General features: G+C 34.8%; 3 protein-coding genes and 1 long non-coding RNA gene across 11 annotated transcripts in view; 3 read left to right on the top strand and 1 right to left on the bottom strand.

The window, feature by feature from the left end:
• Positions 1 to 26725, bottom strand: part of LOC119078887 (opioid-binding protein/cell adhesion molecule) — a 111336-nt gene that overhangs the window by 63947 nt on the left and 20664 nt on the right. The window lies entirely within an intron of this gene.
• Positions 355 to 26381, top strand: LOC119078888 (polyubiquitin-B). Of its 3 annotated transcripts, XM_037186618.1 has the most exons (3): positions 355 to 364; positions 14376 to 14380; positions 25395 to 26381. In XM_037186618.1, exon 3 carries the CDS (start codon positions 25404 to 25406, stop codon positions 26322 to 26324), a length of 921 nt encoding a protein of 306 aa, XP_037042513.1. In that variant the 5' UTR covers positions 355 to 364; positions 14376 to 14380; positions 25395 to 25403; the 3' UTR covers positions 26325 to 26381. The 3 variants fall into 3 exon arrangements, with proteins under 3 accessions (XP_037042513.1, XP_037042511.1, XP_037042512.1); XM_037186616.1 differs by lacking the exons at positions 355 to 364; positions 14376 to 14380 and adding an exon at positions 24383 to 24530 and having other exon boundaries at positions 25393 to 26381; XM_037186617.1 differs by lacking the exons at positions 355 to 364; positions 14376 to 14380 and adding an exon at positions 24383 to 24534.
• LOC119078890 (protein lin-32-like) lies at positions 7588 to 8585 on the top strand. The gene has a single exon (XM_037186621.1). The coding sequence runs from the start codon at positions 7926 to 7928 to the stop codon at positions 8490 to 8492; it is 567 nt and encodes a 188-aa protein (XP_037042516.1). The 5' UTR covers positions 7588 to 7925; the 3' UTR covers positions 8493 to 8585.
• The window catches only part of LOC119078891, a 30074-nt gene continuing 27509 nt past the window's right edge, over positions 24161 to 26725 (top strand). Inside the window, exon 1 of the long non-coding RNA XR_005088081.1 lies at positions 24161 to 24283. This is a non-coding gene — a long non-coding RNA (uncharacterized LOC119078891). The remainder of the gene's footprint in view (positions 24284 to 26725) is intronic.

Below are 26725 nucleotides of genomic sequence, written 5' to 3'. Positions count from 1 at the left end.
TATTCAAATACTTCATTTGATCGAAGATTTTCAGAGATTGATTTCAGCAATCTTTTACTTCATTTGTTTTGAACACATTCTTTTTGCTATGTAAGACCTTATTAGTCAGAGTTTGTTTTTTATTATTGCTGTCGTCGTAGATTACAGATGACAGCCGTCTGTAACAGGTTAAAAACAGGCCGTCTGTAACAGGTTGGACTCTGCTACTACTCTCATTTAGATAATACCTTATCTATAGACCAGATATAAAAGCATATTCCGGGCGTCCTGCACCTCCTAATTGTCCTTATTTTTGTAAGGTCATCCTTTTTTTCTAAAACCTTCTACATTCCTTACACAGGTGGATAAATTTTGAATAAAAAGCGTGATGCTCCCGAGAACCTCGCTTTCAATAACTTTTCGATGCATTCACGGAAATGCTTTCCACGTGGTAAAGAACTTTGAAAATCATTTTTTAATTATCTGTAGCCGACAGCACGATGCGGAAAGACACTTTAATGCACCCAAAAATCTTAACGTACCTCCCAGTGCTTCCACAAAAGCATTGACAAGACCATAATTTTTCTGATAATTGTTTGGACTTTAACGCAATAAAAAGAATAAAATATCGAAACGGTGATCAATCATCATCGTGTATACATTGTATGTATCTTGTACAAATAACATCTTCGTTTCGGAAATGATATCTTATTTAAAATGCTGTGTTTACGCTGTGTATGTATACAGAAATTGACCGATAATCGTTTTATTTCAAAATTAATTGAGTTATAATGACTTAGAAAAGTGTTATGCTTGTTGTTGAGCCGCAAGAATTCTTACATTTCGATTCAAAAACGATATCTTTACGTATGTAATATTCATATTTACGAATGGAAGATACTTTTTCGCCGATTGAATGGTTTGATCTTATAACTGGCATGATGTTTCTCACCACAAATTATGTTTCGAATTCTTTTTTTTTTCTTGTATTTTGAATAAAACTGTTGGATTTTGATCTTTCAGTACAATCAATTGTAAACACGAGTTTCAAATTGTGCGGTGTTTTCATTAATTCTTGTTTATACTTCGGTAATTTTTTTGTGAGTTTTCACACCGAGAGTCGTTGAACTGGTTCTGCTTAAGACTAAATTTGTTAGTTTTTTTTACGGATTTTGTAATAATTAACGTGAGTTGGTAAAAATTTAACTTTAATTAATGTCTTGGAGTGTGGAGTTTTCTAATTGTAATATTGAACCTGGCGGCGATAAATTGATTGTAATAGATTTAGACAACAAAAGAATTCTATGAGGGAAGCTATACGGCAGTTACTCTTTACAATGGCCATGTCCATCATTATTGTAATTTATTTGATTGATCCTTGCTTTCGAGTAAAGTCCAATGTCCAGATTCAAATTTGACCTTCATTCATACTATACATTATGGATAGTGACGACGAAAATAAGTAACATGTCCGTTGTGCTCTTTTAAAGTAGTATGTGTAAAAGATTTCGTTTAATTTGAATTTAACATTATTTAAACAAAGGAAGTAAGAGATTTAATAATTGTTAGTACGATACGCTGGGAATTATTTTTAGGAATAGTAATCATCCACTATCTTCTCATTGCGACGATTGGCTCACTTTATCTTCGTTCTCAGAGATAGTCTTCAAAGCTAGGCTACTGTGGAAAAATAGTATAACCTTTATCAATTGTTTCAGATGTCACTGAAACAATGTCAGGAATGTATTGACACTCCACTTGGATTAAATTGACTTTAAACGAACATGAAAAAATACTAAGGACTTCTTCTGCTCCGGCAGTTACTTTGTCATCAAGCATTTCTAGCCGCCTGTGCCAAAATTATTGAAGTAAACTCGAGGAAGTAATAGATTTTATATCGAACAAAGACCATAGTTTAAAGACAGAAGTAGTAGATTTAGTGAGTGCAGATTGCAGTAAAGAAACTTGTCTAATTTATGAATTATTAGAAAAATTAAATTTTGTCTGATTTATCGTCATTCCCACTTCCCAGTGATTTTCGTGAAATTGATCCTTGATTAAAAACATACATTGAGGCGGCTGGAATTTCGGTCTTTTGTTGATACATAACTTCACGAATGTATACAGTTTACAAAGAAGAATCATTTCCCTCTAAATTTCAATATGACTGCAAGACAGAACAGATGAATAACGAGGAAGTACTGAACTTATAATTATTAAAGGAAAATAATTATTAGTTAAATAAAACACTCAATTTAAATGTGGCATCATAAATGCAAAATTATTGAAAAGAACAGTATACGAAGCTCCAAATTCACGAATCGATTTTTTCCATTGTATCCAATCTACACATATCTTTTGTGCGGTTTTTCGAGGAGAAAAAATAACTTTTTTTAGTTTATTATTTTACGAAAAGAAACGTTATATACGGGCTTAAAACCGACGTCTATTGTTGCCAGAAAATTGGTTGTAATTACATTTAGAGACCTTTTGTGCGATAAATAAAATATTTATTTTACGAAAAGCTGGAGAGCGAAGAACACACATTGTTTGTAGTCCATGTTACGGTTTTCCATTTATATTCATAATTCCTGTTATTTCCTTATATAATATTTTACTCGCATCACATCTCGCATCAAATGCAACATAATATTCAAAAATGTACAAACGAAAAAAAGAATTTTTTTCCCTCTCTCTCTCTCTCTCTCTCTCTACTGCTGTTGTATTTTATCAAATGTAATTTATTTAATTGATGTGGTATTTTAACCTAAATACGAAACAGAAATCATTTTAGTGGTTTTTGGATTAAAAAAACATTTTTGCTCTTTACGGTAAAAACCAAAACCGAAAAAAAATCGTCCAAAAATTATATGCCTCTTCGTAATAGATGTGATTTTGGTGGGCGTGCATCTAATTCACTTAATTCGTAAAAAGATTTATTTATTTGCTTTTTTTATTTAAAGGATTTTTTCGGAGAGGAAATGCCTAAATACCTTCCTCATTTAAATTGGATCTTCGTTCCTCGTTTAGAAAAATTAATTTCTTTTCCTTTTAAATTTTGACCGAAATTCAATTTTTTTCTTTCGACAAAGGACTGTGCTTATTAACTCCCTAAAATGTGATTCAAATTATTATTATTATCACCCGTTTTCCATTCGTTTTCTTTTGTTTAATGATGGTTAAAATTCAATTACTAATGTGTTTTTAAGTGGGAGACCGTTCAGAGAGGGATGATAACGATGTTCCCATGTTATTTAGCATGTGTGGTCTATCTGCTGATTCTGCTGTTAAAGTTGAAGAATTTGCTTTTTGAACATTATTGTGGTGTGTTGGGCACCAATTTTGTTCTAATTTCACTAACGAATCTTCGGGATTAGAATGGAATCCCGAATGGCATGAGTAAGTGACATACATGTTGAAGACAGTATTATCAAGTAAATCGGAGATTCGAGAGAGATGGACAAGGTTCTGTTGATATTCAACATCTACATATTTGATATTTGAATCTTGATGGTGTTGTGAGTATAAGAGACATCTCTGGATCTGAGATGTAAAAGGATTTCACTTCTTACACAAATAGCAACAAGAATTTTGCCAAATGCCATTTGAAGAGACCTACAGTACAAGTCTGTAAATTAAATCTCTTACTTCGTATGTTTAGAATTGATGTTCTTCGTACAAAATCCACAACTTCATATGTCTCAACAGAAATTTTGACTTATAAGTCATCGGTTATGTTTGTTGTCATTGTCGATAACAGATGTTAAGCAACATGATTTTACCGTGACTCTCGTGATTCAGCCACTTCTTTCGACGCACTTAGCACGCAAAATCTATAAACAACTCGGAATAATAACGAAAAAGTCATGTTTTCGATTGTATTGACCTTGGCTTCGCCTCGGATCACACGAAATCTCGATTGTTCAAATTTTCATCACTTGTTATGAAATTGTACATTACATTGGATGCTGCGAAGTAATTCATTACATGAGGTACGAATTTTGTGATAAAAACAAACCTTGAAGTGTGTTTTTGAGTAACAAGCTTCGGTGCACGGATATCGCCTTCGGCTCGAACAAAATGTCGGAAAAAAATTACCGAAGCAAGTTGCTCAAAAATAACCGATGGATTTTGTAAGTATCACAAAGTTGTGTCAGAATTAATGAATTATGTAGCAGCATCTAATGTACTCTGTTTTACTGCCTACCACATGCAAATGTTGAAATTCACATAAAAATTCACGAAAAACGAACTGATAATAGAGAACTTTAGCAAATCACACAATAATGACAAAACCAATAATTTCCAACAATAACGAAAACGATATTGACACGGAAAAATTTTATCATTGTGAATGAGGCCAGTTGTTCACAAATCATGGTGTGTTACGTAGTGGTAGAATTCCAACTTTCTTGTGAAAGTACTTCAACAAAAATTCAATTCAAATAGAAAAATATAATCTTTCAGGTTGAACTTTTCTATACACTGCCGCACAGTGTTCCAAAACGTTACTGCCACATTCATAAATCTATTTTTGACATCAGTACGTCACTTTGCGACCCCTTTATGTCCGGAATTACCCTACAGTAACAGTAGACTTTCGAAAAACCAAGAAAAAATTTTGTTGGTTTTTTGGGTTTTGGAGCCCATTTTCCCCGTGAGGGGTTTGTAAATTTTCCATGTTAAATATAAAAATCCTAAGGACGTTGCAACTTGCATTGAGACACCTCAAGCATACTCCTTATGGTATTTTCTATGTTCCCGAACCTACCTGCTCACCAATCGCTGTAAAACAGATCTCTTATTCCACATTTTCATCAATAACCAAAAAAATTCAAAAAAGCCTCATGAAATAAAATCGTTGTCTCTAACATTTCTGCAGTAGTAAGTGAAGGCGAGAGGCAGGGGAACATAGAAAATACAATAAGGAGTATGCTTGAGGTGTCTCAATGCAAGTTGCAACGTCCTTAGGATTTTTATATTTAACATGGAAAATTTACAAACCCCTCACGGGGAAAATGGGCTCCAAAACCCAAAAAACCAACAAAATTTTTTCTTGGTTTTTCGAAAGTCTACTGTTACTGTAGGGTAATTCCGGACATAAAGGGGTCGCAAAGTGCCGTACTGATGTCAAAAATAGATTTATGAATGTGGCAGTAACGTTTTGGAACACTGTGTGCCGTATGGGATACCGGTAACTCTGATACGAAAATGCGTGTATCTTGGTTGGGATACCGGCATAAGTGATAAAAAATGCGTGTATCTCAGTTGGGATACCGGTCTCCCGGTATAACTAAAAGGAAAATCCACATTTTCTAGGTCGGGATACCGGTATCTCTGATACGAAAATGCGTGTATCTCAGTTGGGATACCGGTATCACGGTATAAGTCAAAGGAAAATCCACATTTTCTAGGTCGGTATATCGGTATCTCCGATACAAAATACGTGTATCTCAGTTGGGATACCGGCATCCGTGATACAAAATGTGTGTATCTCAATTGGGATACCGGTATCCCGGTATAAATAAAAGGAAAATCGAGACTTTCCAGTTCGGGATACCGGTATCACTGATACAAAATGCGTGTATCTCAGTTGAGAGACCGGCATCTGTGATATACAAAATGCGTGTATCTTAGTTGGGATACCAGCATCTGTGATACAAAATTCGTGTATCTCAATTGGGATACCGGTATCCCGGTATAAGTCAAAGGAAAATCCACATTTTCTAGGTCGGGATATCGGTATCTCCGATACAAAATACGTGTATCTCAGTTGGGATACCGGCATCCGTGATACAAAATGTGTGTATCTCAATTGGGATACCGGTATCCCGGTATAAATAAAAGGAAAATCGACACTTTCCAGTTCGGGATACCGGTATCACTGATACAAAATGCGTGTATCTCAGTTGAGAGACCGGCATCTGTGATATACAAAATACGTGTATCTTAGTTGGGATACCAGCATCTGTGATACAAAATTCGTGTATCTCAATTGGGATACCGGTATCCCGGTATAAGTCAAAGGAAAATCGGCATTTTCTAGGTCGGGAAATCGGTATATATCTGATACGAAAATGCGTGTATCTCAGTTGGGATACCGGCATTTGTGATACAAAATGCGCGGCGCGAAATTATAGCTATCGCATTGCCACAGTTTATATAGACACCCGAAAAAATATTTTTTCTTTTTGAATTTAATTTTTGTTAAAGTCTGAATTCTACCACCACATAACACACCATGATTTGTGAACATATTTACCCATCCCGCCTCATTCACAATGATAAAATTTTTCCGTGTCAATATCGTTTTCGTTATTGTTGGAAATTATTGGTTTTGTCATTATTGTGTGATTTGCTAAAGTTCTCTAATGTTCCACATGTAATCGACCATTTTTGCGGGGCACATTGTTATGCCATGTTTAACTTTCGCATGGGGCAGACAGTAAATGACTATTATGACCTCTGCCCACTTAAATTTTAGGTGAAGTAACCCATTACCTGTCCCGTGCCTAAAGAAATTTCAAATTAAAATACTTTGAAAGCTATTTGGCTATTTCTGCATTCCTTTACTTAAGATAAAGTTCCACGAACGGTGCTCTAAGAAAGGTCCTACAGATTTTATTTCAAACGAAGTGAGAAATTGAATTCCCACGATCCAACAAACTAAATGCCAACAACATTGACGGTTCATTTGTCCTAAAGAATTACTCGAACTCCTTACAACTGTTTTACAAACTCCCCATCCATAACTTAAAACGAAAAGTTTGAATTGGATTTAAACCGACACCGCCAAAAACGAAAACAAAATTATTTCGAATTTGGGTCAATAAAAGTTAATGTAGTCATAAATATTCCCAGTGCGCGCACATACATGCATCCAACACGGGAAAGGAAAATAATATGCATATCACAATAAAACATCGCCAACCACATATTGCACATCAGCATCAATTACTGGAAAATTATTATGCTAAAATATAATGTAGTAGCAAACTTACAAATAACCCGAACACAACAGAAAATGATAAAACAAGAATATAATATAAATACAGTCGAAGAGAAGAGGAAACAATCTAAACAAAACGTTTCGTTGTTCTTCACCCGTGTTAAAGTTCTTGTAAAACCTCCAATATCTTCCAGCCATATAATATACCCGTAAATGTAACATTTTATGTATAATATAGGTAGCCAAAGCAGGTAGATCGTTGTCGAGATGATATCGCTATGGGGCGCTTAAATGATGCATGATCTCTTTTTGGAGGAGAAAAATTCTCGTGCCTTTAATAACAAATTTAGTCGCACAATGGAGGCGGAGCTAAAAAATATTTTTGGATGAACGAAAAAAATGAAATGTTCGAAGTTTATCGTAAACAGGCCAATGTAAAAAGACATAAAAGCCGAAGACTACAACAACAATTACAATAGACCACTAAGAAATCAAATTGTCTTCATTATAATAATGTGAACTGAATGGAAAAGAAGAGATTTTCGAAATTGTGTAATAAGAAGAAGATGATGCGGAGAAGAGAGAAATAATTTCGATGTATCGCATATGATCAAAGTGAGGAGATTTAATTCTGTGCCGATCTTCAGGTGTTAAGTCAGTTCGTCTTAAGACAGTCAAAGGATAGCACGTAACTTTTTTTTTAAACTCAAAGCACCAGATCAGCTACCGCACATTTTTTATCGAGTGTTTCGTTTGTTCGTTAAAGTGATCATCAAAAAGTAGTTAGAAGAATTGGATTCAATTGGACATTGTTGTAGATAAATCGTACAGTACGAGAATCAAATTTTGATTGATTGCAATCGAATTGTGTGAGAATTTAAATCTTCTTTCGTTTCTGTGTACCACGAATAATAGAACTTTGATGAAGTGAATGTTGAACGAAAAAATATTTGTTTTCTACCATTGAGCATACAAATCATAATCACGAAACAATAAAATGAGTTCGGCGTACATGCATTACCACACACCGTACTACAATACCACACACAGCTACTATGACTACAATCAGTACAATTTGCCGGCTAATTCATCGTATTCAAGTGGCAGTGATCGATCGTCTGAAGGATTTAACAGTCCCACCCCATCCACCACACCCGATTCACAACTAACGCTCAGCCCGAACTTCTACCAAGAATTCCACCACCAACAACCAACAGCCGCCGAATTTACACAAATTAAATTAGAAGACTATCAACCAAAAATTAGCACCACCACGTCACTCAGCGCACCACAACCGGCTCCGTATCAGCTAAGCAATAAATTTCCATCATCCAAATCGCGAATTTGTCATTCGAATAGTCCGGCACCCGAAATACTGAAACGACGAAGATTAGCTGCAAATGCAAGGGAACGCAGACGGATGAACAGTTTGAACGATGCATTTGATAAATTGCGTGATGTTGTGCCATCGCTGGGCAATGATCGGAAATTATCGAAATTCGAAACGTTACAAATGGCCCAGACGTACATAGCAGCATTGAATGAACTGCTGAAACGAGACTGACACTTGAACTTATGCAATGATTACAATTAAGTAGTGCGATTTTAGCTAACTAAATTATTGAAGTGAAAAAAAGACAAACATTTTTGGAGAATATAAAGTTCCTGTTTTGTGTATAAATGAGAAGATTTCTGTATCTATTGAAGCATGATGTTGTAAGATAGGAGTAGAAGGAATTGTACAAAAAAATATTTTTTTTTTATTTATTTCAATTAGTTTGTGCAATTAATTTAGGAAAATATATAAATTTTTAGACCAGAGATTGCTGTGCTTTCCTTTTCTTTTCGTTTTTTGGGTGAAACTAGAATATTCATTTGGCTTTAATTGACTGAGAGAGTTTGGCTTAATTCCCCGGAATTGCGTTCCTTCATAGTTTTCGCTTTCCTAGAATATCGTTTATGGAAGGGAAGAAAATTATAAAATTTGTCGAGCAAAAACAAAAACAAACTCCGGAGAAGACGGAGTAATTTTCGTGTTTGTTTTACTTTTCTATTACCAATATTTACATTTTGTATCGGTTGCTGCAAAAGGGAGGAAATGTTAACTGGACAAAGTGTGTTGGTTTCATCGTTTATAATATAGATTGTGCCATCTCTAACATCTGCTATCGAAAGTGACGACAAAAAAAGACTATGTCTGGCTGGTGTATGTTAAAACGAATGAAGTACAAGATTTCCATAATTATTTTTACCTGTTACAGATGGCAAGCATATGACAAGTTATATTATCGATCAAAGTATTTTTATTTGGTTGACTTCAAATCTTGTACTTCAACTTTTTAACATTAATTTTACTTCATAAAGAACCATTTCACCCAGACTCTTTTACCCCAAATTACTTGGATTGGGGCGCATACTGAGCAGTTGGATGCAGAAAAGGTAACTTTAAGTTAGCAAACAGCAGGTCTTTCAATTAGTTTATGTTCCTGAGTGCAATTATCGAAAGCCACGACAAAAGAAGCTATGGTTGGTGCGGTCATACTTAGCAAAGTTTATGTTAATACGAATTAAGTACAAGATTTTCATCATTATTTTTAACATCAATATATCAAAAGAAGTAGCAGATTTGAAAACACTGATAGCAAATAAATTGGATTGGTTTACTGATGCAGAGAAGGTAAGTTTAAGTTCCATGTCAAACAACAGGCCTTATGACCCTGACTGCATTACAATTTGGTGAAGACGAATTTATCCAAAAAATTTTGAATTTGACTCGTTCGGTACATCAAAGGACAAAGACAATATATTCGAAATAGTGGGATTGTAATTGATGTCACTTTCTGTCAATTCGATGATTATGTTAGTAAGTAGCGAAGGATGACAGAGGAACAACAATGATGTTAAATATGAGGATCTGCTTTACATTCTGTCGTATCTTTTTCGACGTTTAAAATGTCTCTACGAGATTGATTTTCAAATAGGCCTAAAATGTGCCATCATAGCTTTGCGATGAAAAATTGATTTAACGATTGTCTTGGTCAAAAATACATCACTAAATTTTACGACTATTTCTTTTCACCGTAAGAAAAGAACTAAATATTTCACCGACTGCAATGCTAGGCCAAGGCATTTTGATTTGAACAATTTTAAAAGATAAACTGGACCAGAAAAGCATTACACCGAAACACTTAAGTCTCTAAATTGAGAAAGTTAGTTACAACTTTACCTTCCCTTTGAGAACGAACCCAAAACTTTTTTAATTATTTTGGACACACCAAAGCAAACGGTCCATTGTGCGGATGTGTATTGGGCATGTCATAACACATTTACAATAATTCGACCTGGTAATTATACAAATTGAAATTTGATTTAAAAAACATTTTTTTTTTGCTGGTTCGTTGTCGAGTACAATGAAGCTTTGAAACTCTTTCGTGTTCACAGCAAAAGAAAATATTTTTTAATTAAAAACTGTGAATTATGAATACATCCTTCTTTCCCTGTTCCATGTAAACAGAAAAGAAAAATCAGGTTGAATGTTGAAGAATGTCTGACAAAATCTTTTCTGTGTATAGTTTAGTGAAGAATCGAAAAAAGGAAAAATCAAAAGAAAAAGTCTCCTTGTGCTGTTAGATTAAAGATGAAATCATTGTGAAAAGGTTGGATTTTACTGACGAGATTTTTATTCGATTAAAATTCTTTATAATAATAGCACTGGCCGATGAATGATTTAGGAGTGTATGTGATCCCTTCTTGGAATGATGGACATTTTTTAAAAATGTAAAAATATATTAGGAAGAATTTATAATGTTTCTGAATACGGGCGACCTTCTTAGTTTATCTGCAGGCTAGACTAAGCGAAATAGACAGAATAAATTTTCAGGGGATATTTCTGGGAAATGTTTATATTTAATATGAATTTTCCTAGATTTTTCCATATTTTCTTTAAATCATAGAAAAAACATTTTTGGGAAAATTTGCAAAATATGGGAAAAGTTAGGAAAATGTTTTCCCAAAATAGCTACTGATATTTTACAACTATTCTCTTAAAATATACTTTATTCAGTCAGACAGAAACGTAGGCATATCGATTTGAAAAGATGGCCAAAAATACGACAATAGATTTTAATCAAGCTCAGGACCTGCCTCAGGACCTGACCTCAAAATATCTGAACATTTTTGTACATGACGGAACCAGATAATCAACTTCTCTCTGACCTGACCTGAAGTGACTTGAAATTTAAAACTTTACCCAAAAATTCTAAAACCTTTTTACAACTCCGCAGGGTAGATCCGTTGGAAGAATAAGAAAGTCCCAAAAGAAGATCCTGTAGAACGTCAATAACTACAGTTAAATCTGTTAACAGTCGAACTTCATCCTACCGATTTCTACAATACAGACTATGTTCTGACTATAAAAATGAACAGTAAAGACATCAACCTGACACCTAAAAACGACAAAAACATTCACTTCGAAGCTTCCATATAATTTGATCTTCTACCGGTCCTTGACATAGCGCAACCAATAGAGACTTCAATTGTTCCAAGAAAAATCTGTAATTTAATCACTGTTCCGTACACAACCCATCCAGGTAGTTAATGTTGCGATTCGATCAACAATATACGCACTATCGCGATTGCATATAAAAACTGATAAAGTAAAATGTTATGTGTGTACGACGAAGTTGTATATTCTATCCCTATAATACTGTACGCCATGCCGTGTCTTTGTTCGATAGAACAACGCAAATAGCTATTATTATGCTTTATGTAAAAATGAAAATAATCGGAAAGAAGTAACCACAGAAGCAATAATAATAATGAAAAGAAGAGAATAAAAAAAAAGTAATCGAAAGATAAACACTCGATATAGCCGCGATTTTCAGATTTCTTGCTAAATACTTTTACCCATCGGCACTTTTGTTGAAAATTCCATTCGGCAACGAATACTCTACTACACACAGCCACATAGAGTCACAAGAAATATTTTGTGTACAAGGTACAAATCGTTAATTTGTTTAAGTGGCATTTAATTGATAATGTGTACAGTGATCGACTAATTAAATTTTTACCAGATAAATATCTAGTCTCAGCATTTCTTCGTTCATTCTATTCAGCGAATTAATTTTATTGAATGCGGTTCGATGAGAGAGATTTTTTTTGTTTGTTGGAAAGAAAACTTCGTATACTCGGAACGATGGATGTGAGAAAATATAATAGAAAATTTATGGTGGCGTAAAAAGTGGTTGGAGCGATCTAGTGCAATTTGATGTAATTCCACTAAATTGTCTCATAAAGCGAATGTAGACGGCCAGTGCACTTTTTAGTTTATCAAACTCTTTAACCTTTAAAAGAATAACAGGAAAGGCTTTCTGGATATGGATAAAATGTAAATTACTTATTCAAGATGCGTCACAGTCTGATTGTGGCACTTAATTGACATTGTAGGTCGTTTTGGAGTGGGAGGGAGGTTATCCACTTTGAATCCTTTTATTTTTAAAACTAAACTCGAGCTCGGTCTCTTCAACTCTTCGAGAGAGAAAAAACACACTGAAATCTACCGACTGGAATATAAAATAAAATCACGGCAAACAGTATGGTACAGGCAATTCAAATCCCATAGACGAGATATTTTTTTTATTTAATGTAAAAAAAACTGCTTGAACGCATCATATTATTTATGTATCTCTAGGTCATCGATTCAGAAACGATGATGAAAATAATTTACAGAACAAAATGAAGCGCCAACAGTAAAACTCTTTAACAGTGGCGGAAAAAAAATTAATTTGAATAGTCTCGTGCTACGGGCATACTTCAGTCACGTATGTGGATTTATTTAATTTTTTTCATTTTTTGTTTTTTACCATTTATTTAGTCAAATTATCGATATATGTGGACGATGCAATATAGTTTTATTATATCGAAATTATGTTCATTGACTTCCAATTATAACTGCGTTTATGTGTGCACACGCAAGGAATTTTTATAATAATTTACCGGCCAGGGCATTTTTTTGTTTGCAACATTTTTTCTGGGTGAATTGCATTAATTTTCGGTTTTATTGTTCATCAGTTTTTTGATATCTTCCTTCACATTAAAAATGTGTGCGAAGCGTGTGGGTGGATGCAACTGAATAAATTCCTTTGCAACAATTCGGCTGAACAAGCCTTTCTGTACGAGCCCTCAAGACTTGCACTTTAATTCGGGTTCATTTCATTTTTTGTTTTTGATTATTTCAAATAGTCGAAAGAATGTGTTCAACCCAGTTTCTTATCGGGTTTAAGTTTAAATCATGTTGTAGACAGTAGACTGTAATATTAGGCTGCGAAAGTAATTCATTACATGAGGTAAGGATTTTGTGAAAGAAGGAAACTTACAAGTGTGTTTTCGAGCAACAAGGTTCGGTAACCGTCTTTTTGACAAGTTTGTATATCCGAGCCGAAGGCGAGGTATGCAACTACACTTATCGAACACAACTGAAGCAAGTTGCTCAGAAATACATGAGCTATTTTGATTTTATCACAAAATTGTTTTCGAATGAATGAATTACGTAGCAGCATCCAACGTATTCTGTTTAACAGCCTACCAAATGCGGAAGTTGAATTTTACGTAAAAACTCACGAAAGGTGAACGGAAAATATTCCACATGCAATCGATCATTTTCAGATGGGGCAAATTACTACGTAATGTTCAACTTTCGCATGGGGCATGCCGTAAACTAAATTCAACACTTCGTTATAATGAGAGTATTGTAAATGGGAGACTTATAACCTGCTTACTTTCCTTTTTAAATGTTCCCAGTCGACGGCTAGTCCCAGTCGTCGCCAAATTTTCAGAGCTAAGGTGTCTCAGTCACCATATCTTTCTATGCAGCTTTCGTCACTGATAGTAGAGACACCAAATTGGTGTGCCTTGTGAAATATTAAAATAAAATTTGTCCCTAAAAGTCTATCGTGCGGCACGATTCGTGCCTGACAAGTTTGTATCTTGTCAGGCACGGCAGGTATTTTAATAAAAATTTAAGCATAACTTTACAAGTAACAGTGCCACAACAAACGTTAATCATTTACACAACATCGTTCTGAAATCCTATGATTTACTTAGACTGCTGTACACTCAAACACATCAAAAATTTCGATTCAAGTTTGAAATTGTGACGGTTATCATCTGTTATGGATAAAGACTGCCGGAATAGACTACAACCTCTGACATAATGCGGCCTTATATAGCAAAAGAAAATGTTCAATTAAATTAAGTAAAAGATTTGAAATCAATATTTAGAAAATTGTTTCATGAAAAGAAGTAATAGATTCGACTATGTGATATGATTGCTGTCTGTGAAAGGTCAATACTGTAGAACGTGGAATGAGTACAACTTTCCGTTCAGGCCGTTATACAAAATTCGAAATCATCACTTTTCAAAAGAAATGTTATAATCTGCCGTGATAAGTAAAGGTTTTTTTTCCTTATTACGGCAGTTATGTTCATCTAACTTCTGAATTACTCAATCAACATAGATCAACGGAAGAGCAATAACATTCAAGCAATCACATCGAAACGTTCTTGTCCTTTTCATGCAGATTTGTAAATGCCACCAATTCGATACAGAGTACATTTCCCTCACAACACTACAACTCGATAAGCCTGTGTGTGTATGCGTGCACCGACATATATTTTTATTGTGTACAAATTGCCATCAACTAAAATAGTAGTTTTCGTAAAACTAACATTCAGTCACAGAGTTTAAAGTAATTTCACGCAATATTTTCATTTCTTTTGTACTTTTATTTTCAAATTACAAGTGCAGGTATGATAGCATTGTATCTCACCGCATCCGCTTTAAGACAGGATTCCTTCACCGATTGAGAGTGTTTTGAACAGAACTCTAAATGTTCTTGTTTCGATAATGTGCAACAAAATACCGATTTTTTTTCCACGTCTTCTTCGTATTATTTTTTTTCCACAAATATATAAACTGTGAAATTGCAATACAAAACAAGAAAGAAACCTCTTGAAATATATATTCAACCCCATGATGTCTTTGTTCGGTCAAAGAGAAAATGCATGGAATCGCGTGGTTTTTTTTTCTTCATTCTTCCTTTCAGAACCAATTTTTATATTAAAAGTTTTGATTACTGTTGAATAAAACTTTGTATAAATTCACCTATTGTTATCACAAAATTGAATTAGCTTAGATGACCCGAGCATCTTTTGTGTTCGATTCATTTTTGTGTTATTCAAGGACTCTCCGATTTACCTTAATTTGAATTTCTGCCTAGTGAGTCGTCTTGTGTGGGGTGCACAAATTAGTCGAAACAGTTTTTGTATCGCTCCCTTTGACCATTTATTTGGTTCGTTTTTATTCGATCCAAAATGTTGATTAATCGGTAGTTAGAACCATGACCATTACAATAAATGTTTCGTGGTTGTGGTCATCTTTATGTTTCTGGGTTAAATGAAAGTGTTCCGACTTTAATGTGTTCGGATGTAGTAGGAAATGCTTTTGTCATTTAACGAGACTATAAGTAAGTAAGTACATTCAAAAGCCGACGACATAGTAAATTCATAGAGCTTTCATTCAGAAATACATTTTCCGAACGTCAAATTAGGGACATTCGGGACATATAGGACTCCATGCAGGGCAGTTGACTTTAGAGTGAACATCGTAAAGTCAATAAATTTCAATCGAAAGCAACGCTCTAGTATTTACACTCCCAAGACAATGACAGGACAAGTATCTAACTTGAAGTATATCGAATCAACACTGTGTTTTTCTCAGGTTTAAGTCACTAGGCGCTAGTGCGTTGGTGAGAGCAAATTCGGTGCAACCTCGATTTTCATAGCCAACCAATTTTAACATAAAAGTTGTATTGAAATACCTGCTATTCTAAAGTTTCATACTTCAATTGAAACTAATTTGGTTTATCTAACATCAGTCACGTCACAGGTCAAATTCGTCAAATTTAAAGTCGGTGCTTGCCGATCTTACTACTGAAAAAATGGTCATTTGTAAACATTTGCATTCACTTCACAAAATCTAAGCATAATTAAAAGTCCTTCGTCAAATCCGACCTATATGACCGATCTCCAAATACTCATCCTGAATGGGGTGGTTAAACGGTTAAGACATTGATTTCGAGTTATAAGTCTGTCCGGCAAAGCCGAACAGCTAAAAGGATTTATGCATATATTGACCACACGAACTACATTTACCTCTTTCGTCTCAACGAATGTCAATTTGTGACTGCTATACTACCAGCAAAGATAATTTCTTTGCAATATCTGAATATAGAATTGTTTATCGTCCCAACACGTTAACACACCAAATATCAGAGCTCGTCACTAATTTCCTATTCAATTTTAAAATCTCGGCACTCAAAGTGCTGTTCAATACAATTTTACTACCTCCAACTTTCTACGCTATGCCATCAATATACCACTGATGCCATTGTTACATTCATTTGTCGACCAACACTCATGCTGTGTATACACTGTTTAATTACAAAAAAAACCCTTCCAGCCAGCATCTATACTCAACTCAACTACAATAATAGATATGCAAAAGAGATTCGTTCTTGTTTCGCTTCGATTTTACATTCTTGTGAATATTTACTGACCCAAAAGTTGTTTTGTTGTTGGTGGTGTTTTTTGCCTCCTCTTTCTCTCATTCGAATATCAATTCCAATCAGGAACTGATAATCCTATTTTCGACTTTTCTGGTTTAAATCTAAATTCAATTTGAATTATTTTTCCACGACTAGACATGTCGAATAAATAAAATTCCGTTTTGGGCGATGGTTGTTGTATATTTTTGGTGTGTTAGACTCTGGTGTATGTAGAAAAGTTGTGCTCCTTGTTCGACGGGTATATATTACGAGTTCTACATAAAAATAATAAAATAGAAAAAAAAAACAAAAACTTGTCTGTTCTCGATCGATTTTGGGTATATGGAATGGAAGTAGATGCGAAACGGGGAAAATATTATTAACGTAGATGTTTGGGATAAATATTTTTTTATGAAAATTTCTGCGACTCGCAAATTCAATATTTGTTCACTATCGTTCTGGTTGTATGTTCAATGATATACACGATTGGTATCCGATTGATTTCACTCTCGGTTATGTTATCAGGGTTTAAATATGTTCAATCACATTTGATTGCTACATAAACAAAACGAACCATTAATTTAGTCGCTCATGAATTTGAATCCCGGAACGGAGTTCGCAGTTTATGTGGTGTGGTAGTGTAAGTAATGTTAGTAAACGATTTGCAGTTATCACTTAATTTAGGGTCCGAAATAAACGATTTTAAACGGAAATCCCGATGTAACAGTTAAATCTGTTACTTCTTTTGTTTAAAGCAAAGCCTAGCGCGAGCTGCTACAGACCAAGGATTCACGCAAAATCTTTTACTAATGAAGTAAAGAAGAAGTAATGAAGAAGTAATGAAGAATGTATCACCTTACGTGTAAACTTCATTAAATGAGTCCATAACAACCTTATTTGACATAATTTGTAACTTTGTTTCGGTTAAAATTGGAAATAACAAACTGCCTCAAAAATCTTTCGAGTAGGTCGACTTACCAACATATTTGACATCGTAAAGAATACAAGCCAGATCGCGAATAGGGCAAGTTTGGTATTTTTGGAAAGGTGCGGTCTCAGGCTATGCGATATAGTAGCAAATGAAGCCATACCCAGCAGTGGATGAGCTAGACATGACCAGAAAGCTTCCCGATGGTGAAAAAATCAGTGAAAGTTGTCCACATTCACAAAGTAAAAATGTTAAATTTCTTGTTCGTGCATATAATTGTTTGGTAGACCAGAGACAACCAGTATATAGCAATTAATTTCATTTTTAGGAGAACTTCCCATACATTTCCATTAAAAAATCTCAGGAATGTGGGCACTCATAAGAAAGTTTTTTAAGATTTGTTGAAAAAATTGAAAAACCCCCTCCCAATTTTTTGATATGTTAAATGGGATGTGCTAGCCTTCATTTTAAGCCAATAAAATAAAAAATCGGTTGGGGTGCTCATTGACAAAACCATAAAATTGGACTTTGATGCCTCACCCTGACTCACAGCTACAACCTTTCGACTCGACGATACTTTTATTAGAATCGTCTGTCAATTCTCTACAAACTACCATTAGATCAAAACCGACCGGGTCGTTTCATTTCGGGGTAAAATTTTCTGAAAAAGTCATGATTTTGAAATTTTCAAATTTTCTTAAAGTCGCACCGAGCCGGAGAGGTCGTTTAAAAAAAATTCTTCTTCTACGAAATGATCACCTTGAAATTACCTATCGATAGCACCATAAACGTTCGGAAACAAAAATGGTGTGTCCGATTCAAAAAAAAATTCACCTAAAAGATCAGTGGATCAGACAACTTGATTCATCATCAGCCGATCTCTCGTTTAGTTTCATTCATTAATGAATTCGAACGGTTAAGAAGAATTGAAAATGCTATCATCTGTTATCGGTAACGACTTCAGGTTTACACGACAAGCTTCACTTATGCGGTCATATATTGCAGAAAATATGTTCAAAACAAATGAAGTAAAAGATTGTAAATCAATCTCTTGAAAATGCTTAGATCAAAGTAATAGATCCGATAGTAAAACTGCTGGTATGCTTGCTGTGCCGTCTGTGAAAGGTTAAGTCAAATGCCATATGATACAGACTGGAATTCAAATTCACATTCGATTGCTAAGTAAACAAAACGAACGATGAATTTAATCGCTCGTGAATGTGAATCTTGTACGAGAGTTCGTAGTCGGGAAGGGATCTGTAAAAAATTCAGCTCGTAATTCACAAAAATGAATAGCTGGAAAACAGCTGTGCAACAAACAATTACACAGTGGAATTTACTGGTTCTTTGTATTTAATTACTTAGGCTTAAACCATAAATGAGTCTTTAGTTACTCAGTGTGTACACCAAACCTGCCTAAAATTTCGATAGCCAATTGTACCGTTTTTTTTTTTAATTAAGTGCTAACCATGGCCAAGCATTCTAATGTAAATTAATTATTTTAATTTCAGTTTGCAATTTCTGTGTAGTCTTTTCACGATGGAAAATACTAAATCATTTTCCGAACAGAATACATAATGAAGCTTCCGCTTTTCTTTTTAAAATTACCCCTACACACAATATTCGTCTATATCTACATCCACGAAATATTTTGTACCAGTCAATGTAAGTTAAGTATATATTCTAACGTACAATACACACTGGCTGTAACGAAAACATTTTCAAATAATGCTAAAACCCATCGACTATGTAGCGATATTTTTTTTTCTTCTTTAGAGTTATATACCCCACCTAATTTATTGGGTACTTGGAGTATATATGCCAAGTATGAAAGCAATCATAATGCAAATAATTTTTATTTTTTTCTCTGTTCAAAAATTGTATTTCATATTTATGAAAATGGGGAAAAGATGCAAATTTAATTTTCTCTTTATTATATTTGCGAGCTGTGAAAATTAAAGATAATTCAAAATCTTGCATAATATACCGTTACCGTTACGTCTCCTTAGGTTACATATTGCCAGCCTGCCGGATTCTTTCGTTTTCATTTTTTTTTGTTCATTGTTAAGGTGTTCGGTTCGGTGATGTGAAAATTGTTGTTTGTATTATTTTTTATCGCCAAAAGGTAAATTTCCGGAAATATCATTAACTCAACTTCACCAACATTAGATTTAAATCGACTAAGTGGTAGAATATCAATGACTTTCGTTTTATGCCCACATAAAAAGTAATTGACGAAATGCTCAAGAGGATGATGACGTATTAAGCACATAAGACATCTGTTACTGACAGCAACGACACAATTAAGCGATGAGCTGTGTATTACGTGGTCTTATATGGTAAAATGTTAAATAAATTGAAGTAAAAGATTCAAATATTTAAAAATACTTAGAACAAAAGTAGTAACAGATTTGAAAATTTAAACATTGATAATAAGTTTGTCTTCTGTTAAAGGTTTAATGAGCATATTAAAACTGTTACGTCATCTATAACATCTATCTATTATATTCCATAGATATTTCATCTAAATGCTTCTTGTTGTAGATCTTGCTGCAGGTCCGAAGTCACACTGGTCAAGACAGTGATTTCGGATCAGTGACACTAAAATACAACCAAGTGAATACTTTAACCATATCAGTGGGGTTAACAAACCGTTCACTGTATAAGTGTGAAGGAACGACTATATCCGCTATCTAGTTATACATAATCATAGACTGAATGGTTGTCCCCACAGCTAATGGGTTCGTTTCTAGTAATTTCACAAGAACCTACAATTTCAATCTGAATAGGTGATACATCAAACAATAGAAGTAAGTGAAGTACAAGGTTAACGTTGTAGAGCCAGGGCATATTTTCGGCAAATTTAGACAACCATTTTCCCAAAAGGAGGAATGGCGTTTGTCTAGATTTAGTTTTCCGGGCTTTTTTGTTGAATGGGAAACTAAAAAATGGATCATTAAGATTAAGAGTAGATACGTTATTTACGTGCACATTGTGCACTGCACAATTTCTTTGATCCCCATCTGGTGGTTTGAAACATTCGAATTGATTGAATCGAACCATGCGATACGAAATTTTTTGATTAATTTCTTGAAGATCAATCTCATTCTATATCACTTTGAAAGGTAAATATTAAAACCGCAAAATACAATTTTTTTGATCTAAGAAAAGGACCCTTGAGAAAATCCCTGTTTTTGTACAAAAAAACTGTTTTCGAAAATCGGACTTCCTTTCCTTTTGCGGCGATTCCAAATAAAAACACTTCAAACGGAATATTACGGAGAAAAAACACATGCAATACTCGACACCGCCGATGCAACACAAAATCAAATGTATCGAAATCTGTACGAAACAGGTAAATTTCTCACAATACACGAATCCGATTTTGTTTTCAATTTCTTATGTTCTTTAAGTGGTGTATTAGAGATGAAAAATTGCAAAACGAAATTTTCGACATGAAAGGTGTCAATAATGGTAGCCCGACCGAATAGGATTAATAAGGGGGTTGTTTAAATAGGGATGAACCAGTTTAAAGAGTCTGTAATTTACGGTTTAGCGCCGCTAACGATAAAATTGGATAACAAATGGCGTGCAGTAAAATGCGGTTAGACGTTTAACGAACGCAAAGAAGGGAACGAACAATTTTAATCGAGAAAGAAAGTTCTCAGAAACGAAATTCTTATCAAACATCACCTCGGAATATGTTTACCTTCGCCATATACGATAAAATTTCGCTCTCTTAAACGAAAGAAAAAAAAGTTTTTATTGGAGATATAATTCTGATTGTAAATCAAATGAAATATTTAGCTGGAGGTGGAGATGGTGGCAACAAAAAAACGAAAATATTAAATTTTAATCCGAATACTTTACGTTTATTGCAAAAATTGTTCCCAAAGCAAATTATTTCCATAAAATATGCAAAGTAAAAACTTTATGTTTCTATTAAGATGTGTAACAAAAACTTAACGCAAATGTTAACACATGCTGTGAATTTATATTTAATTTAAAAGAAAAATATATAGAAAAGTATTATGTGTCCTACGTATATATACGTATGTACGGGAAAAGTTTTCGGTGTAGTTGTCTTAACAAGATTTACATAATAATTTTCGAACCGCCAGGAAGGAGGCTATACAATGTGGTATGGAAGGGTAAAAAGTTTCACAAACAGTAAAAATTAACCCAATGTATCTTGGTGTAACACCATGAACAGCTAGTATACTTTATCAAAAACTCTTTTATCATCGAAATTCAGAGATTCATAGTCTAGTGAGTATGGAATTTTACGGAAACTGCTGCCCATCTGTTATCGGCAGCGGTTACGAAACTAAGCGATAATCTCAGTTAAGAGCAATCTACACATGGCTAAATTGTAGCCTACATTTCGGGGCAAAATTATTATTATTTTGATGATAATTTCGGACTTGCATCCTTTTTCGAAAAAGTACGACCATCGTTTGGTGTTAAAATGTGTCAGCTTTCAGTAAAAATTTAAATGATTGTGGTGATGTAATCTCAGTCCGAGAAAACTCAATATTTCATGAAAATTGACACATATTTTGAGTTTTCTCGGAGTTAGATTACATCACCACAAGCATTTAAATTTTTGCTGAAAACTAACACATTTTAACACCAAACAATGGTCGCACTTTTTCGAAAAAGGATGCGAGTCCAAAATTATCATCAAAATAATAATAATTTTGCCCCGAAATGTAGGCTACAATTTAGCCTAGTGTAGATTCGTCTTAAGTGTTCTCTAATATAGCAAAATGTGACTAATGAAGTAAAAGATTTTGTATAAAAAACAAAACGATTTTGTGGATGTAGTAGATTGAATTATTTTGTAACGAAACGCTCACCGTTTCAGAAAGATTTGGAATAAACTTTAGGGACGGAAAACCTTATCGGTGAATGGCACACTAGACTACCACGAAAACTAATTTCGCAGTGTGAAATGCAATAGTGCGAATTTCCGGTGGAAAATAAATTTGAGTTTATTTAAATGAAAAAAAAAACTCAAACCACAAAATAGATATATATAGGAACAACTGCGTGACATTTCTCCCTCTGAGATGTTCGTAGTTTTAAGGCTTAAACTATTTATATTAGCGACTGGACTGATATTTGATGGGTTCATCACTTAACACACATAATGAGTAGAAGAAGTTCAAGAAGATCTGTTACTTCATTAATTTTAACATAAATTACGCAATATAAGAGAACACAAGCCGGAACTCATTGCTTACTTTTGTGATCATTGTTGATAACAGATGATTGGAAAAGATAAAAAGGTTCGTGATTCGCACTGAAACAACAATGAATATAGAATTTATTTTAAAATTAAATCGTTTTATAAAAATACGAAGAACGATTCTGCAACAAGGGTATCAAACGATTCTAAAAATACGAAGAACGAGTTAACACTTTCATCGGCATGTTATCGTTTCTCGTAAGGTAAGGTCCCGAACACACAAACACACATCACCATGAAGTACTGACGTCAGTGTTCTTTTTGCCTATGCCCACCGGAAAGTGAGCATAGCACGCATGTTTACCCCCTACGGAAAGCATGTATATCAGGTATGGATATTTTGAGTGTTTGTGTCTGTTCGGGAAAGTTCATTTCTTACCTAGGGAGGGAAAGTTCATTCTCTTCCTACTGATGGAATGAATACCTGCTAACACAAATATTGTTCATAAAATCACGATGAAATAATTTGTGTTATGGTTTTTGTTGTTTTAATGTTTTTCACTACAAATTTTGCAATTATTATTCATCTAATTGAACGTTATAGTGACAAAAGCAAAAACAAAATCAAAATAAAACTGAAGATGGTAGTCGGCCATTTTAACTTGTAAAATTCTTATGGCGAGCATATTGGTTAAACACACAAAATTTGTCATTTATTTCATCACTTTATTTTCCAATACCATTCACCACTCTTGCTATTACACTAAACACTGCAAAATTTGTACTAAATATCAACAACAAAACTATTCCACAAATTACATTTGCACCGTTTCCACATTTTTTGTAAATTTTCCGAAACAATTAAACCGAATGTCAAACAGAACAGTTGTCATCAGCGTGATCACGGTGATAGCCTGATGATGTGACATTATGGGATCAAAATTGTAGACATCATTGAAATGACCGCTGGCGTGACGATCGACGGTTCGGTTTTGTGTGCAAACTAATGACAACCAACTTTGCTTCTAAGGGAATTCCCCGTATTTAGTTCATTTACATTCATTTCAAAGAATTGGACGCACTCACTTATTCATTACTATGTGAAATTGTGAAGTTGATTTCAATTAGTTTGCACACTTTTCCCCACCATTCCTCACGTTTCCGTCATCAGTTTCACCAAACGAAGAGATCAGAAGTGTGAGTCGACTTTATCATTAAACGTTTCAAAACGCGGTTAACATTCAAATATGCAAATTGTATATTTAAAATTAAAGTGCAAGTAATTAAATGAATCTGTAATTGTGTCCTAAGGGGGTAAACATATTTTTTATGCTCACTTTCCGGGTGGGATAGGCAAAAAAATAACTTTCATTGTGTGCAGCGAAAAGTATGCATATCATTCAGGATCAATTTTGTTCCCTCGCGAACGAACTTGTGTGTGTTTAAGCGCCTCGGTTTGAAAACTGTTATTTTGACACGGATAGTTGCATACCTCGCCTTCGGCTCTACCCTTGTCAAAATAACAGTTTTCAAACCTTGGCGCTTAAACACACACTCGTGAGTTCGGCTCGTATCACAAAATTGATCCCTCATGATATGCATACTTTTCGCCGCACATAATGAAATATACTATTGTTTTCGAGATCAATTGCTGAACTGCCTATACACAGAAAGAGAGCAGTGTCTATATAGGACGTGTGTGCTGAGAGCTGGCTCGTTATAATCAAGTAGTCTTTTGAGCAGCAAACAACTCAATCTAACACAACCAAGTGTGATCAAAGTAAAAAGAAATTCTTGAAGAAAAATTTCGAAAATCTAAAGTCAAAAATTCCAAATTCAGTGAACATTTGCAACAATTTAATTGTTAACAAAAGCAAACCAAAAGGTAATTACTGCTCCGCAAATCCATCGAATTTATTGTTTTTTGTGATAAAAAAGAGGAAAATGGAAATTCATACAAAATGGCAGACGATTAATCATTTCGCTGCGTTGTGATTTCTGGAATGTTCCAAATTATTTCATCAGATTAATCGTTAGCAAAGTCAAAAAAAAAAATCGTGAAACAGCCCCAGCTACCCCGCTAATTACTATTTTTTTCGTGATTAAATTTGGTCCGCAAAATAGTTTTCCCGTGATTTATCGCAATTAATTACCGAAGTGACGAAATACTTACTGATCCTCTGACCATTCGAATTCCGTATTTATAACCGATTCATTAGCCTCAATAATTAAACGATTTTTCTGGAATTAATTTTGAATGGTTCGCTGTGGATAATTACATTTTCACTAGGCAAAATTGTACATAAAGAAAATGGCGGACATTATGCGTTTCTTTGATTCGCTTCTCACAGAATGATAAGCCTTCGGTGTTAATGATAGCTGCCAAGCACTTTCTGATCATTTTATATCAAGAAAAGTGCCTGCATTGCGGTGTCTCGTTTCCAACATAAATTATTCATTCGCAGTTTGAGCGAAGAAAAATGAAAGAAATGAGTATAGACGCACTAAGACCCTCGTCTGTACTCTTGTAAACAATGACGGACAAATTACTTGAAGTGCACGCATTGGTTCATATCAGTGACTTGGGTCAGTTATGCATTCGATTTGTTATTAATCGAATTCCGCGACCTTTTATCCCTTAATCTGCTCTCAAATCGAATAAAACGTTGCGCTGAACAACCATTTTACGTTCAATACACGAAAGGTGGCACCGAAATTTCAAAGTTTTCCTTTTCTTCATTTCAGTAAACCAAAATGCAAATTTTCGTCAAAACCTTGACTGGCAAGACCATCACTTTGGAGGTTGAACCGTCGGACACCATTGAAAACGTGAAGGCCAAGATACAAGACAAGGAGGGAATTCCTCCAGATCAGCAACGTTTGATCTTCGCCGGCAAGCAGTTGGAAGATGGTCGTACATTGAGCGACTATAACATCCAGAAAGAGTCGACCTTGCATTTGGTCCTTCGTCTCCGTGGTGGCATGCAAATCTTCGTCAAGACTTTGACTGGCAAGACCATCACTTTGGAGGTCGAACCCAGCGATACCATCGAGAACGTTAAGGCTAAGATTCAAGACAAGGAGGGAATTCCTCCAGACCAGCAACGGTTGATCTTTGCCGGAAAACAATTGGAAGATGGTCGTACCTTGAGCGACTACAACATCCAGAAAGAGTCGACCTTGCATTTGGTCCTTCGTCTCCGTGGTGGCATGCAAATCTTCGTCAAGACTTTGACTGGCAAGACCATCACTTTGGAGGTCGAACCCAGCGATACCATCGAGAACGTCAAGGCCAAGATCCAAGACAAGGAGGGAATTCCTCCAGATCAGCAGCGATTGATCTTTGCTGGCAAGCAGTTGGAAGATGGTCGCACGTTGAGCGACTATAACATCCAGAAGGAGTCGACACTCCACTTGGTCCTTCGTCTCCGCGGAGGAATGCAAATTTTTGTCAAAACCTTGACTGGCAAGACCATCACTTTGGAGGTTGAACCGTCCGACACCATTGAAAACGTGAAGGCCAAAATCCAAGACAAGGAGGGAATTCCTCCAGATCAGCAACGTTTGATCTTCGCCGGCAAGCAGTTGGAGGATGGTCGTACATTGAGCGACTATAACATCCAGAAGGAGTCAACTTTGCATTTGGTCCTTCGTCTTCGTGGAGGATCAAACTAAATTATCGGAAAATCTGTCTTTTCACCTGAATATAGAATTTTGAATTGAAACGAAAAATTGCTCTTTTTCCTGAGTTAGCATCCGGTTGTGAAACAGCTGACAAGCTTGAAGGTAAGTTTGTTTTTTGCTGAGAGTTGGGTGAAGTTAAGGTGATGTTATAATTCCACAATAAGGTAACTGCAACGAAATCAAGCCTGTGAGCGTATCCCCTTCAAAGCACAGCAGTTTCTAAAAACTCTAAGAGCAATCGCACTAATCCTTTCGAATTTGAGAAACTCAGACTATTAGGAAAATCAGGCCAGTTCAGCGATGACCATCTTTCTGCAGTCACATTAACATGTTAACCATCAAAATAAATATCAGAAACCCGAGGTATTCTTGAAGCTATGTGAAGCTAAGTC

The sequence above is a fragment of the Bradysia coprophila genome, unplaced genomic scaffold (genome assembly GCF_014529535.1).
Source record: "Bradysia coprophila strain Holo2 unplaced genomic scaffold, BU_Bcop_v1 contig_297, whole genome shotgun sequence".
In the NCBI taxonomy this organism is placed as follows: Eukaryota; Metazoa; Arthropoda; class Insecta; order Diptera; family Sciaridae; genus Bradysia; species Bradysia coprophila.
The sequence above is the reverse complement of the archived record's forward strand: the minus strand, read 5'-3'. Positions and strand labels throughout refer to the sequence as shown.

Excerpts from the sequence above, each read along its gene's own strand:
- LOC119078890 (XM_037186621.1), top strand. The coding sequence starts at position 7,926 with ATGAGTTCGGCGTACATGCATTACCACACACCGTACTACAATACCACA.
- LOC119078888 (XM_037186618.1), top strand. The coding sequence starts at position 25,404 with ATGCAAATTTTCGTCAAAACCTTGACTGGCAAGACCATCACTTTGGAG.